The sequence below is a fragment of the Myotis davidii genome, unplaced genomic scaffold (genome assembly GCF_000327345.1).
Source record: "Myotis davidii unplaced genomic scaffold, ASM32734v1 scaffold38, whole genome shotgun sequence".
In the NCBI taxonomy this organism is placed as follows: Eukaryota; Metazoa; Chordata; class Mammalia; order Chiroptera; family Vespertilionidae; genus Myotis; species Myotis davidii.
Window position 1 is genome coordinate 6,103,061 of NW_006291383.1, and position 13,196 is coordinate 6,116,256.

Genomic DNA, 13,196 nt, shown 5'->3' on the forward strand with positions numbered 1-13,196 from the left:
CCTGCTCTCTGGGTTGGTTTAATTTGCATATAGCCGCTCTGATTGGCTGGTGGGTGTGGCTTGGGCATAGCAAAGGTATGCCAATTACCATGTTTCTCTTTTATTAGTGTAGATATATATATATATATATGTTGGTAGCTACAAAATAAGGGGATGTAAAGTATAGCATATGAATATAGTCACTAAAGTTGTAATAACTATGCATGGTGCCAGGTGGGTACTGGAAATATGGGGGGAACACACTGTAAAATATATGATTGCCTAACCACTATACGCCTGAAAGTAATTTATATATATGAAAGCCCAAGCAACCATCTATTTGACCAGTAGCTATGACATGCACTGACCACCAGAGGGCAGACGCTCAACACAGAGCAGAAATTGCAGGCATGGGAACATGGAACAAACTGATGAATCTCAGAGGGAAGGGGGGAGGGGGGAGGGGGGGAAGAGATTAACCAAAGATCTTATATGCATTCTAGAGGCCTGGTGCATGGATTCGGGCACCGGTGGGGTCCTTCAGCCTGGCCTGCACCCTCTCACAAACCAGGACCCCTCAGGGGATGTTGGACTGCCAGTTTTGGCCCGATCCCCACAGGCCAGGCTGTGGGACCCCTCCAGTGCACAAATTCATGCACCGGGCCTGTAGTACAAAATAATATTGACTGTAAACTATACTTGAAAAACAAACAAACAAACAAAAAAGAGCTGGAAGCAGGAGTTGGCACCTTGGTAACCAGGCTAGTCTTATACATATTTCACTCTTATAAGCAGTAATATCTGGATCTAGAGTTAGCAGATGGAACACTCCCTGAAGGGAGGCCTCTCCCATCCCCTAGCCACATCCACCACCTACCAATTTCTCCTGGAGCCGGTTCACCTCCTCCTCGTGGGCTGAATTCAGCTGCTGCAGGGCAGTCTGCCCCTCTTGCTCAGCCTGGGCAAGCTGTCTGGCTGCTGTATCCCGCTCCTGCTCTGCCCGGTTCCGTTCAGTGTCCAGTTCCAGCTTCAAGCACCTTACTTCCCCTAAGATGCAAGGGACAGGATCTGATCTCTGAGCCTCTGCCCTCCTCCTTTTAAAACCTCCTCTTCCAGACCTAGCTGGTTTGGCTCAGTGGATAGAACAACGGCCTGTGGCCCGGGTTCAATTCCAGTCAAGGGCACATGCCTGAGTTGTGGGCTCAATCCCCAGTAGGAGGCTTGCAGGAGGCAGCTGATCAATGATTCTCTCTCATCACTGATGTTTCTCTCTCTCTGAAATCAATAAAAACATATTTAAAAAATATATTATAAAAACACCCAAAACTCCTCTTCCCCCTGGGTCAGTGTTGTTCAGTGGTTGAGCATAGACCCATGCACCGAGAGGTCGCCAGTTCAATTCCTGGTCAGGGCACATGCCCGAGTTGTGGGCTCAATTTCTGGTGGGGCTGTGCCGGAGGAGCTGATTGATGTTTCTCTCTCATCGATGCTTCTCTCTCTCTCCCTTCTTATCTTTCTTTTTAAAAAATCAATTAAAAACACAAACACACAACTCCTCTCCCTAGACCTCTGAGCAACTCCCATCCCAGAAGCCCTGAACCTGGCTAGAGGAGGACCTCTAATAGCTTCCCTCTGCCTTCCCGGCTTTCAACATCCCCATGTGTGGCCATTCCATTTGGGTTCTCACCTTGGATTACTTCCTTGGCTTGAATGACAGTTTGAATCTGGACCTCCAGCTGCCCCTTGGTGACCTCTATCAGAGAATTTTGTTGTTGGGCCTCAAACAGACTGCTCTCCAGGAACTCCTTGGCTGAGCTGTCAGGTTCAGGAATCAGAAGGAATTCTTACCCATCAAGCCCCTTACCCTTCCTTAAGAGGAGTTGGGTTCTAAGTACTGGCTACTTGAAGAAGTTAGGGGGGCAATCATAAATTCATAACTCATAAAGAATCCATACACTTTGGGCAGGGAACTTAGCTTGGCTACCCTTTGCCTTGAAAAGCTCCTTCTGCCCTTGGCTGAACTGGGTCTGGGTCCTACCTGAGCCCCAGTAGTTGATCAGAGAGGTCCTGTCGGTCCCGCTCCCCAGCCTGCAGCCGCACCTCTAGAGCTGCCTTCTCCCGAACTAGGGCCTCCTTCTCCTGAACTTCCCGGGCCAGCACTTCTTCTTGTCGCTTTGCTTCCTGATGTAGCTGCTCCAGCTGAGCTGAGGCTGCCTCCTGCTGGTGACGGGCCTGAGGGGAAGACAGTGATGAGATTCAGAGCACGGGCATGATTCTCTCCAGAGTTGCCCACTCATACCAAGTAGCATTAATGTATTTCTCTATCAACCCATCAAGCCTCCAGACAGGAAGCATGCTCTCCTTCGAGCAAGACCCTGTGCTAGGGCTGCAAGGGACCTACCTCTAAGGAGCTTTTAGTCTTAAGGAGAAGACACATGCATAATACCAGGAAGAAAGTGATCAGTGCCCTAAGAAAGGGACTCTGAGAAGGGAGGTTATGTGTAATTATTATGGCAATGAGAAGTGTGGTGAGGAGAAAGATGACCTTTGAGGCAGGTCATTGGTTCAGAAAAAACGTACTGAGCCCCTGTTATGTGTTAGACACTGTACTATTAGCTGGAGGAACAAAAACAAATAAGATATAGTCTTGCCTTCAAGATGCTTGTGCTCTGATGGTGGAGACAGGTAAACAGACAATTATTATATAGTATGAAGGTGTGGTGTTTGAAATGTGCACAAGGTACTACCAGAGCATACAGGAGAGGCATCTAATTCAAACGGGGGTGGGGGTGGAAGTGTGGGGAATCACCAAAGGATTCCTATAGGAATTCTTTTTTTAAAAAATATATTTTATTGAATTTTTACAGAGAGGAAGGGAGAGAGATAGAGAGATAGAAACATCGATGAGAGAGAAACATCGATCAGCTGCACTCTGCACATCTCCTACTCTCTAGGAAGTAAGACTCTATCACTTTCTCAATCATTTCTATAGTGTTTTGCAGTGAGCATGTATTGTACCTTAACGAGATGTTACGCATTTTGTCTTCTTACCTCGCTTAGTTTCTCTTGAAGTTCCTCCTTCTCTTCTTGGATGCCCCTGAGATCTGCCTGCAGCTGAGCCCCCGTCTCCTCTGCTTTCTGCAGCTGGGCCTCCAGGTGGGTGTTCTTTTCCCACAGGGCTTCCCTGCTCCTTTCCACCTCTGCCAGGCCCACCTGCAAAGCGTTTCTCGCCTGCTCTGCGGCCTCCATTCTGCTGCACACAGACTGGTTCTCCTGTTCTAACTACTGACCAACAAGGGAAAGGCATCAAAGACAAGTGGTTAATTTAGTGATCAAGTACTGAGACAGAAATCCAAGTGAGATATGACTCTATTCTCCAAAGATGAACACAGGAGTGCTTATAAGAGAGGGGGACAATGCATTCATTTGATCTAGTGCCTATATTCCAGATATTAGATGGACTGATGCTTGGGATAGAGATAAAAAGGCAAAATATTATTCTCAAAAAATTCAGAATAAGAAAACATCGAAGATTTCTGGGGTTCAGAAGAGTGCTGGGGTTCAAGGGAACAGGTAGTAAAGAGACATGCTAAATTTGTAACCCATACAGAAGATGCTTTGAGGCTTAGGCTCTTCTGCAAATCCTGTTCTGGTGATTGCTGGTATCTCATGCAACAGGAATAAAAACCTAGTCTTCCTGAATGAACAAAATAAACTGATGAACAAAATGGGTCCAAAGACATGGGAAAAAGATGACAGATCTGAAGGGAACAGGAGGGAGGGGAGGGGAGAGATTAACCAAAAACATATATGCATGTATGCATGGCCCATATTAGACACATACAATAATGTAGTGAAGGCCTGGGTGGGGTGGGGCTGGGTAGAAGGGGACAAAGGGGAGGAATCGGGAGACATCTGTAATACTATCAATTATTTTAGGAAACCCTTATCTTCCTGTGTTTGTGATGTTCATTATTTAAGGTCCTATATGGGTTGAGATCTAGAGGTGTCATTTCATTTGTTTGCTAATAAATTATTATGCTAATAAAAATAAATTAAATAAATAAAAACCTAGTCTTCCTTCCTGAGGGCACGGCCTCTTTCCCAGCCCTGGTGATTTTACCCTAAAGCCCAAAGGCGGTTCTGCTGTAGGTGAGGGAAGGGAGTAGTTTAAAGGCTAAGCCCAGTCCTTATAGTCTGCTCTCCTCGGCACCATAAATGCTCTTTCTGCTCATTTCAGGACTACATTTGGGAGCTGATCTGCCTTGAGCTGATCCATTTAAGGACTCCTCCTTGTCATGGGCAACAGCTGCTTCTGTCACTGGCTTACCCTCAGTAGGGCCCAGCCCTACCCCGTTTATCAGAAAAAGCTTCCCTCACCTGGAGAAGCTGCTGGTTCAGCGCGACTTTATCTAAGGCCAAAGCCTCGTTTAAGGCGCTAAGCTTGGCAGCTGCAGCCCGAAGATCAGCTACTTCAGCCTTCAGGCTGTTCTCAGAACTCGACAGCTCTGCAATGGACTGTTCTGCCTAAAAACAAAGAGAGACAAAGGGTTTCCTACTTCCAGTTTTCCTGCAACAGCTCACAGCTCACATCCCCAACACCTGCTGCTTTCCTAGCAGAGATCAGTTAACACTCTATTCCTTCCCTTACAGTATATCCAAGTTTTTCATTCATTCATTCATTCATTCATTTCTTCATTCACTGAGGAGTAAGAGGAGCTCACAGTATAGAGGCACAGACAGCGGGATATAAACAACTACAACTAGAATGACATCATAGACAATGTAAGCCAACATGCTTTGGGAGCCCAAAGAAAGCACTGCTTCAGTTTGGGAGAATCAAATATGCTTGGAGAAGGTTGACCATTAAGTTGGATACTGAGATAAGGAACAGTTTGTGGTTAAAAGGGGAGGAAAGAAGCAGTTAGAGTCATGAAAGAATTAGAGTCATGAAGTATTAGTCATGAAAGAACATGGTGGAACTGAAATTCCAAGTCATGCTTTGTGGCAGGAGTAAAGGCATATGAGGAGCTAGGACAGGGATTTGGAATGAAGGGGAGGCTAGAAACAGTTTGAGGCAGATGGCAAAGGGCTTTGAATGCAGCTCCAAGGAGCTAGGAAGGCGTTACGTTGTTTTAGAAAAGAGACTGACATATTTATACCATTCTAATTCTGAGATAGAGAGTATATTGGCAGGGAAAGAACCCAAAGCACAGACTAGTGATTGAGGCAAAAAATATAAAGGATCTGGCTTGCAGGGTTAAGAATGAGGTGAGGGGGAGGCTTACGCACCCTCGCCAACGCTGCGGTCACTTCGGTTTGCTCTTGCCTCAGCAACTCCCCTTCCAGGCGACTTGATTCCAGGTTTTCCCGAAGAGTGATCAGTTCACTGAGTGATTCTGACTGTTTTGCTTCCAGGCCGGCCAGCACCTCCTGACTAAGGTGGGAAGGAGATGGGGCTAGAGGAAATCTTACGGAGTGGCCATGTGATAAAAGGTAACAGGAATATAATTACCTTTGCTATGCAAAAAAACTGAAGGTCTCTAATAAATGATAAGATCTCCAAGACATAAAGTGACAAGAAGGAAGGTGCAGAACAGTGTATGTAGTATATATAAGATATTGGGGAAAATGAGAATTATACATAGTTTGCATAAAGCAGCACTGGAAAGACAACTAAAAAATTAATTTAAATGATTACCTAAAGAAGGAAGGAAAATGGGATGAATGAAGCAGGGGGGAGTAAGACTTTCTCTGTGTAAATATTTTTACTTACTTATTTTAAAATATATTTTTATTGATTTCAGAGAAGAATGGAGAGAGATAGAAACCTCAATGATGAGAGAGAATCATTGATTGGCTGCCTCCTGCACGCTCCCTACTGGGGATCGAGCCTGCAACCCAGGCATGTGCCCTGACTGGGAATCGAACCGTGATCTCCTAGTTCATAAGTCAATGCTCAACCACTGAGCCACACCAGTCAGGCTCTGTGTATATCTTTTAAAATAGTTTTGACTTTTGAACCATACAAGTATTGATAAAAGTATTATCAATTCAAACAAATTAAATTTTAAAATGTGCTTATTTTTATGGATTGTTAATAACTCTCCTTGGTACAGGAAGAACCATTCCTTGCACAAGTCACGATCCTTATAGTAATCATTCAAGAATCCACTATTCGTACTTATTAGGTGCAAGTAGGGCACAGGGGAGGAGGGGTTATACCAGAGGTGAAGAAGGTACAGTTCCTGCCACCAGTTACACAAAGCCTATCATATGCAGGGCTCTCCATTGGCATTTTGCAAAAACACTAATCTTCCCAATGACTCTTCAAGGTAAATATTATCACCCCCATTTTACAAATAAAGTAAACTGTCCAAGTAGCAGAGCCATAATTTAAACCAAGCTTTTGCTCAGCCTGAAAGGCCTTACTTTTTACAGATTAGCTGGGTCTCTTTACTCTGGAACTATCTTTCTTTCTTTTTTTTTTTTAATCCTCATCTGAGTTTATTTTTCCATTAATTTTTAGAGAGAGTGGAAGAGAGGGGGGAGACAGAGAAATATCAATGTGAAACACATTGATTGGTTGCCTCTTGCACATGCCCTGATCAGGGCCCAGGCCAGGGAGGAGCCTGCAACCAAGGTATGTGCCTTTGACTGAAATCAAACCCGGGTCCCTTCGGTCCACAGGCCAACACTCTATCCATAGAGCCAAACTGACTAGAGTGGGAACTCCCTTTCTTGACCAGCTCATTTCCCACTACTTTCCAGGCTAAGTCCTACCCTTTATCCAGCCAGGCTACTATGAACACACCATAAACCTTCCTGCCTCCTTTTCTTTGCTAACCTACTCCTTTAGCCCTTCTTCTACTCTCCACAAATCAAAATATGTCAAGGCCCAACTCAAAGTCTACCCTCTTCCCCATGAAGCTTTCAATAATTAATTGTTATTCCTATGCTCCTGGCCTGAAACTCTATTTAGCTTATACTTCATCTGGCCTCATACTACAATTAGTTCTTGTCTGTCTTCCCATCAGATTGCAAACTGCTTGAGATGAAGGCCTGTGTCTTATTTATTTGTTTCCCCACAGGTGCTGAGCAAAGCCTGGATGAACTTTCTGTATTCATCTTTTTGCAACGGAAGGAGTAGTAAGCTAATCTGAACCCACTTCACACCAGGCTTCTATTTACTCCATTTTCCAAGAGAGGGGAGTGGTGGAGGAGGGTGTGGAATTAAATGGAAGACTACCCGGCCAGTGTGGCTCAGTGGTTGAATCAGGAGGTTGAGGTTCCATTTCCCGTCAGGGTGCATGACCAGGTTGTGGGCTCAATCCCCAGTGTGGGGTGTGCAGGAGGCAGTAGATCAATAATTCTCTCTCATCATTGACGTTTCTATCTCTCTCTCTCCCTCCTTTTATCTCTGAAATCAATAAAAATATATTTTTAAAAAAATGAAGGGGAGATCAAGCCCAGTGAGAAGGGACGGGTCACACTCACAGGCGCTGCCTCTCACGGACAGCCAGGTGCAGCTCCTCCTGCTGCTCCTCCTTCTCGCCCTGAGCAGAGTCCCCCTGCAGCTGCAGCTCCATGTTTGTCCTGCGCAGGCGCCAGGCCTCCTGCTCCAGCACCGCCAGCTGCTGCTGCAGCTCTTCCCTGGCCTCCTGCAGGAGCGCTCGCTCCCTGGAAGAAGGAACCAGAGATGAGCAGACACCTTGGAACCTAGAGTCCTCCCTGGAAGCAGACATCACAGGGTTAAAGGACAGAGGCATCTGTTTCCTTTAAATTTCTCATCTTCCCTTTTAAGCAGGACACTTTTTTATCACCACAAGAACCCAAAACTGAGTGAGCAGGAACAAACAGAGCACAAAGCAAGGCAGCCCTGAGCAGCCCTGGGTTTCAGGGAGAGCGGGGCAGCCAGCCAGAAACACGACGGAAGAGGATAAATGGCCAGGCAAGAACTGAGCCCGGGGAGGAAGGGGGGAATGAGCAGCCCCTGCTCACTTGCTGAGCGAGTCCACTTCTCCCTGGAGGTCCACAGTCTGCCCTGCCAGAGTGTCCCGCTCCCCAGTGAGCTTCTGTAACCGCTGTCTCAAGGCCTCACCTTCTTCCTCCCACTGATTATGCTGCTGCTGCAAGCAGCTCACAGCTTCCTGACAGCCTGAAAGCTGCTGCCTTAGGTCCTGTGCAGGAAGAGTAGCAGAAGTGAGATGGTGAACAAGAGGACAGGGAGGGGAGGATGTCGGAGCCTGAATGGAGAGCTGGGCAAGGGGCTTGGGGGCTACCACGACACGGGTAAGCTAAGAAGAGATGCGACCAGTCGAGAAGACAGAGGATCAGAGATTATTGAGCTTCAGTTGCTCCTGGAGTCTCAGAGTTCATCACCTTTAAATATATATAGTGTGTGTGGGGAGAGGGGGCTTAGAATTGGGACACACTCACCCATACTCTCCCAGGGCTTCGATCGCCAATCTTTGCATTGACTGGCACAGAGAATGTGCCTGTTACCCACCAGTACAACTGGGCAGACACAGAGATTCTAATGGGCACTTTGGGGTGTTGACACCTCATGACTGGTCAACATAGGGAAAGGGGCAGTCCAGGCTAGGAGGGTCCCTGGGGCACATATCACTCTAGATACCCACCCTGTGGTGGAGGAGGAATCTGGGGTTCTTACCTGCACAGCCTGGCGTCTCTGAATCAGCACTGAACGCACCAGAGTTACAGCCTTGTCTGGGTCCTGGGGGTCAAACTGGGAGGAGAAGTCACTATAGTCCAGCTCCAAGGTGCTCTCGTGACCAGAGCCTTGGGACATATTGTCCCCTTCGTCCACCATGACCTAAAACCCAGCACAGCAGGCTCACCACTCTGGTAAGCAAGGACAAGAGTCCACACAAGTACTAACACCATAGGCTGGACAAACCTGATGGTTTCCTTCTTGGGTCCTTTCCCTAGGAGGTGGGAAGAGGGTATCTAAGAGCAAAACAGGTGGTTCCTTCAACTCTTCACCTTTGGTCACCTAAACCTAGGACTAGCAACAAGGCTAGAGCACTCTCTGAGGTAATAAATGGTGAAATGAAGGAAGAAGAGGCTCTTGAGGTAACGTAGACCAGAACCCAGCCACAGGCCTGAGAATTACAGGTGCCAATAAGAAAAGGAAACCTGGCCTTAGCCAGTGTTGCTCAGTGGTTAGAGTGCCAGTCCATGGACCGAAGGGTCCTGGTTGCAGGTTCCCCAGCTCTGGTAGGGGCACATGCGGGAGGCAACCAATCGATGTTACCCTCTAGCGTCCCTCCCTCCCATTCTAGAAATCAATGGAGGGAAGTAACAGGGGGAGGGGGAGCCTGTTCCAGCAAGCAGAACGAACACACGAATGCTCAGCTATTCCTAAGGTTCCAGTCTTAAAATATGCTGAGAGAAATCATCCCCACAGGATCCTAAGTCCAAACACCTCAGAGAGTGGAAATGTAGGCATGACTGGGAAGCCTGGGGAGGAGTGAGGCATAACCTGGTCATCATGAACAGGAGGTCTGCCAGTACCTGGGTTATATCCTTGATCACTTGCTGTAATGACAGCTTCTCCTCTTGGGCATTCCTACTAAGAGATGCCTCATGCTCCATTAATTCTGCATGATTTGTCTCCTGAATAGGGAACAAAATAGGATCTAAGAGCCAAATTCTCAGAAAAGAATTTATCATTCCAAGGCCCCAAATCAACCAGAGTCTCATTCTGTCTATTCTGTTAACCCGCTTTTTTCCTGACCATGCATGAATGCTAACGTTGTCCCGGGAGACTGAAGACAATAGGATGTGGTGATTAAGAGCTCCAAACTAGATTGCCTAGATCAGAGTTCTTGTTCTTTCAGTTACTAACTTGGTAACTTTAGGTAACTGCTCCTTTGAGCTTCCTTCTCTTTAAAACACAAATAATTAGCAGTAACTACTTCACAGGTTTTGATGCTTAAATGGAAAAAATTACTCAACATAATGCCTGGCACAAAGCAAATGCTCAATAAATGTGAGCTGTCATTGGAGGATGGCTACTGTCTCTAAACAGCAAAATGATGCTTAAGACTAAAACCAGCTTGTCTCAGTGGTTGAGCATCGACCTATGAACTAGGAGATCATGGTTTGATTCCCGGTCAGGGTACATATCTGGGCTTCGGGCTCGATCCCCAGTAGGAGACCTGAGCCAATCAATGATTGTCTCTCATCATTGATGTTTCTATCTCTTTCTCCCTCTCCTTTCCTCTCTGAAATCAATAATAAAAATATAGTTAAAAACAAGATTTTCTCTCTTCCTTCCTATCATATTGTGTTAGTGAAGGCCTAATGACATATACCTGTAGCGATGTTTTGTTGGACCAACATTTACAAAATTGAGAGATTTTATGAATTGAGATCTGAATTTCTGGCTTCTCAAAAACTTAACTCAAAATGGGCCACACCAGCCCTCATTCCTACATGGCAATAATCTACTTAAGTGAGCAGTGGATACCTCTTCCAGATGAAACACGTATTCTTCAGGGTCCTGTAGTCCCTGCTACTCCTCACTGTTTTCTTAACACCAAGATCAATACTGAAAACTCTCTATACTGAAAACTAAATATGGTAGCCAAGGAAAAACCAGAATTCTTACCATTGACCCACTTCACTCACTTTACCTTATCTGGACCCTGCAGACATTTGAATTTTCAAATTCCTGACAAACAGGAACCAAAAAGGCATAAACATATCCAGCTCCCAGCTGACCCCAGCTGGGATCCTAGGGGTAGGCATGTGGGTAAGGGTTCAGGATCTGCCTAAAACCAGAGGTCTGAAAACTCTTGGAGATGAAAGGAAATGTGGGATCAAGCCAGCAGTTCGAGCGCCCAACCTGAGAGAATCCCTTTGATAACAGCCTTGGCAGATGTCAAGCCAGTGACACACACCTTGCTCCTTCCCAAGATAGACCATTCAACTACTGAAAAGCTCTAGCTGTTAGCCAAACCCTACCAATCTGTAACTTCTAGTCACTGACATTGCTTGTGCCCATCTGAAAAACTTTAAACAAGTCAACTCCTTCTCTGGGCTAACCTTGCCACACTCCCCAGTTGGTTCCTTTATGACTAGGTTTTGAATCTCTCCACACATCCGCTTCCTAGTTTGCCAGTGTGCCTTTAAACAGTCCCACTCTCTCTGATAAGGACACACTGCATACATATACCATTGTAGTCTCCCCAGGAATACAGTAGGGATAGTAGACAGTTAATATTTCTTGAATGAATAAATGAATGAGTTAATTAATTTTCAGATTCAGCCAATATTTATTTTCTAGCTATAGGGGATTTCATCGAGAGAGATTTAACTGTACCCAGTACTACCTGTTCATGAAGGTCAAGGAATCTACAAGCCCACTCCCACCTCCTTTCCAGAACACAGGATCATATACCAGGATCTCCATCGTCTCTCTCAGAGCCTTCACCATCTTTTCGTAATCTTCATTTTGCTTCTGAGACTGGGTCAGAAGAGCAGAGAGCTCGGTCACCCTGAAGAGGAGAGCATAGCACTGTCATCTGGGCAGCCCACTGATGTGAACAGAGCTACTATGCAGCACACCCCATGCCCAGCACAGACACTCCCACTGTAGCCCCCACAGAGCCCAGGGTGCCCACAGCCCCTGCACTCCCTGAATACCACAGGATGCTATAGTTTTGAACTGGGGGGAAGCCAAAAGCCACTCAGACACATGCAGGGATTTACCACATCTCAAGGCTGGAACACGTGTTTGTGGGCCTGAGAGCTGAAGGTAAGCCCTGGCCCAGGCCCTTCCAGGCCCCGCTTGATCTTGAAGTCAAGCACCCTGAAGTCAATAAGAACATCAGAATTGCCACATGGGATAGTCCCAAGGTTCTCTGATAGGAAAAAAGGAGGGGCAACTTGGGGGAGATTATGGTTAGCCTCCCAGGAAAATCACCATATATCTTTATCACTTTAACACTGTATCCTGGAGCTCAGTACCTGGTGTTATGTGGGTAGCTAAAGAAATATTTCTTGAATTAATGTCACCTAGGAGTCTTCATTTTTTTCAAAGTCTTAATCATTTATTCTGTACCAACTCTAGGAGCCTTAACTCACTGCATGGTCATTCATTTAATTATTGCATCATTCAATAAACATTTACTGAGTATGTACTATATGGCAGAAAAAGTGCAAAACACGGGGGACACAAAACGTACTAAGACAAGGTCTCTGCCCTGCTTTCCATGCTTTCCAGGGCCTTCACAACCAAACCAAACAAACTGCAATTTATGGACACCACCAATAGGTGGTGATACAACCCTGGCCATGGGGTATAAACTGAACTTTGCCCTGAGATTCAAAGGGGCCCTTTGTTTATGTCCCTGTCCTTCTTATCATCGTTTTTTTTAAAAAAAATCTTTTTTATTATAATCCAAAAAATAAAAATTAAAAAAATCTAATAAAAAAGGAAATTAAATAATCAACGAGCTACAATGAGATCAATGCTGCAACAAGCAGGTCAAAAGACCAATATGAGCCTAATTTAACAGGCTGTTGAGGTCAGAGAAGGCTTCACAGAAGAGGTGACATCTGAACTGTCGTAAAGGATAAGGCAGAGAGAAGGGGAAGGAGGCACTGCAGGCTAAGGTCAGCATGTACAACGGCAGTGAGACCTGGAAGAGCTCGGCTGGTCTGGGGATGGCAAGTAGTTTGGTGTTGACAGAAGACAGAGTCATAGCTAGCTCTCTTAGTCAACAGGTGAGAAACTGAGCTGCAAGGTAGTCTGAGGGCAGAGGGCAGTGATATGGCCCCAGCTGTGGCATTGCATTTCTCTGGCAATCTCCTTCCCCTTTCCTGGGAAGAATGCTCTTCACATCTCCTCCACTATCTCTCATACCCTATGGGAGTCAACTTCCCCTCAGTGACCCCCTTCTGGACCCCAGCCCATCTCACCGATCCTGAAGCTCGGCCTTCTCCAGATCCCCTTGACTCTTCAGCTGTATTAACTCCTGGCTCCTTTCATGGGCTTCCTTCTCCAGTTCCTGAGTCTTGGCTAGTAGCAGCAGCAGCTGGGTTGGTGCACTCCCATCTGGTCGCCCAGATCCATCAGATTCCCGAGACTGTGTTCCCACAGTCAAGCGCAGACAACAGGTCAACAGGGACCCTGAAAGCTTCACATGTTCAGCCTTGAGCTCCGTCAGGTCTCTGAGTACAAGCAG

General features: G+C 46.2%; 1 protein-coding gene across 8 annotated transcripts in view; it reads right to left on the reverse strand.

The window, feature by feature from the left end:
* The window catches only part of CEP250 (centrosomal protein 250kDa), a 45,120-nt gene that overhangs the window by 23,037 nt on the left and 8,887 nt on the right, over window positions 1-13,196 (reverse strand). For 6 of the 8 annotated variants that reach the window (XM_006764561.2, XM_015564474.1, XM_015564473.1 and 3 more), the window contains 12 exons: window positions 12,931-13,182; window positions 11,408-11,504; window positions 9,517-9,618; window positions 8,654-8,815; window positions 7,981-8,159; window positions 7,477-7,659; window positions 5,272-5,416; window positions 4,360-4,506; window positions 3,031-3,261; window positions 2,018-2,211; window positions 1,667-1,794; window positions 857-1,026 (listed from right to left, as the gene is read on the reverse strand). In XM_006764561.2, coding sequence (XP_006764624.1) covers window positions 857-1,026; window positions 1,667-1,794; window positions 2,018-2,211; window positions 3,031-3,261; window positions 4,360-4,506; window positions 5,272-5,416; window positions 7,477-7,659; window positions 7,981-8,159; window positions 8,654-8,815; window positions 9,517-9,618; window positions 11,408-11,504; window positions 12,931-13,182 — 1,990 coding nt within the window. Of the gene's footprint in view, window positions 1-856; window positions 1,027-1,666; window positions 1,795-2,017; window positions 2,212-3,030; window positions 3,265-4,359; window positions 4,507-5,271; window positions 5,417-7,476; window positions 7,660-7,980; window positions 8,160-8,653; window positions 8,816-9,516; window positions 9,619-11,407; window positions 11,505-11,718; window positions 11,777-12,930; window positions 13,183-13,196 lie in introns of those variants that run through there. The other 2 variants (XM_015564477.1, XM_015564476.1) reach the window with 2 other exon arrangements.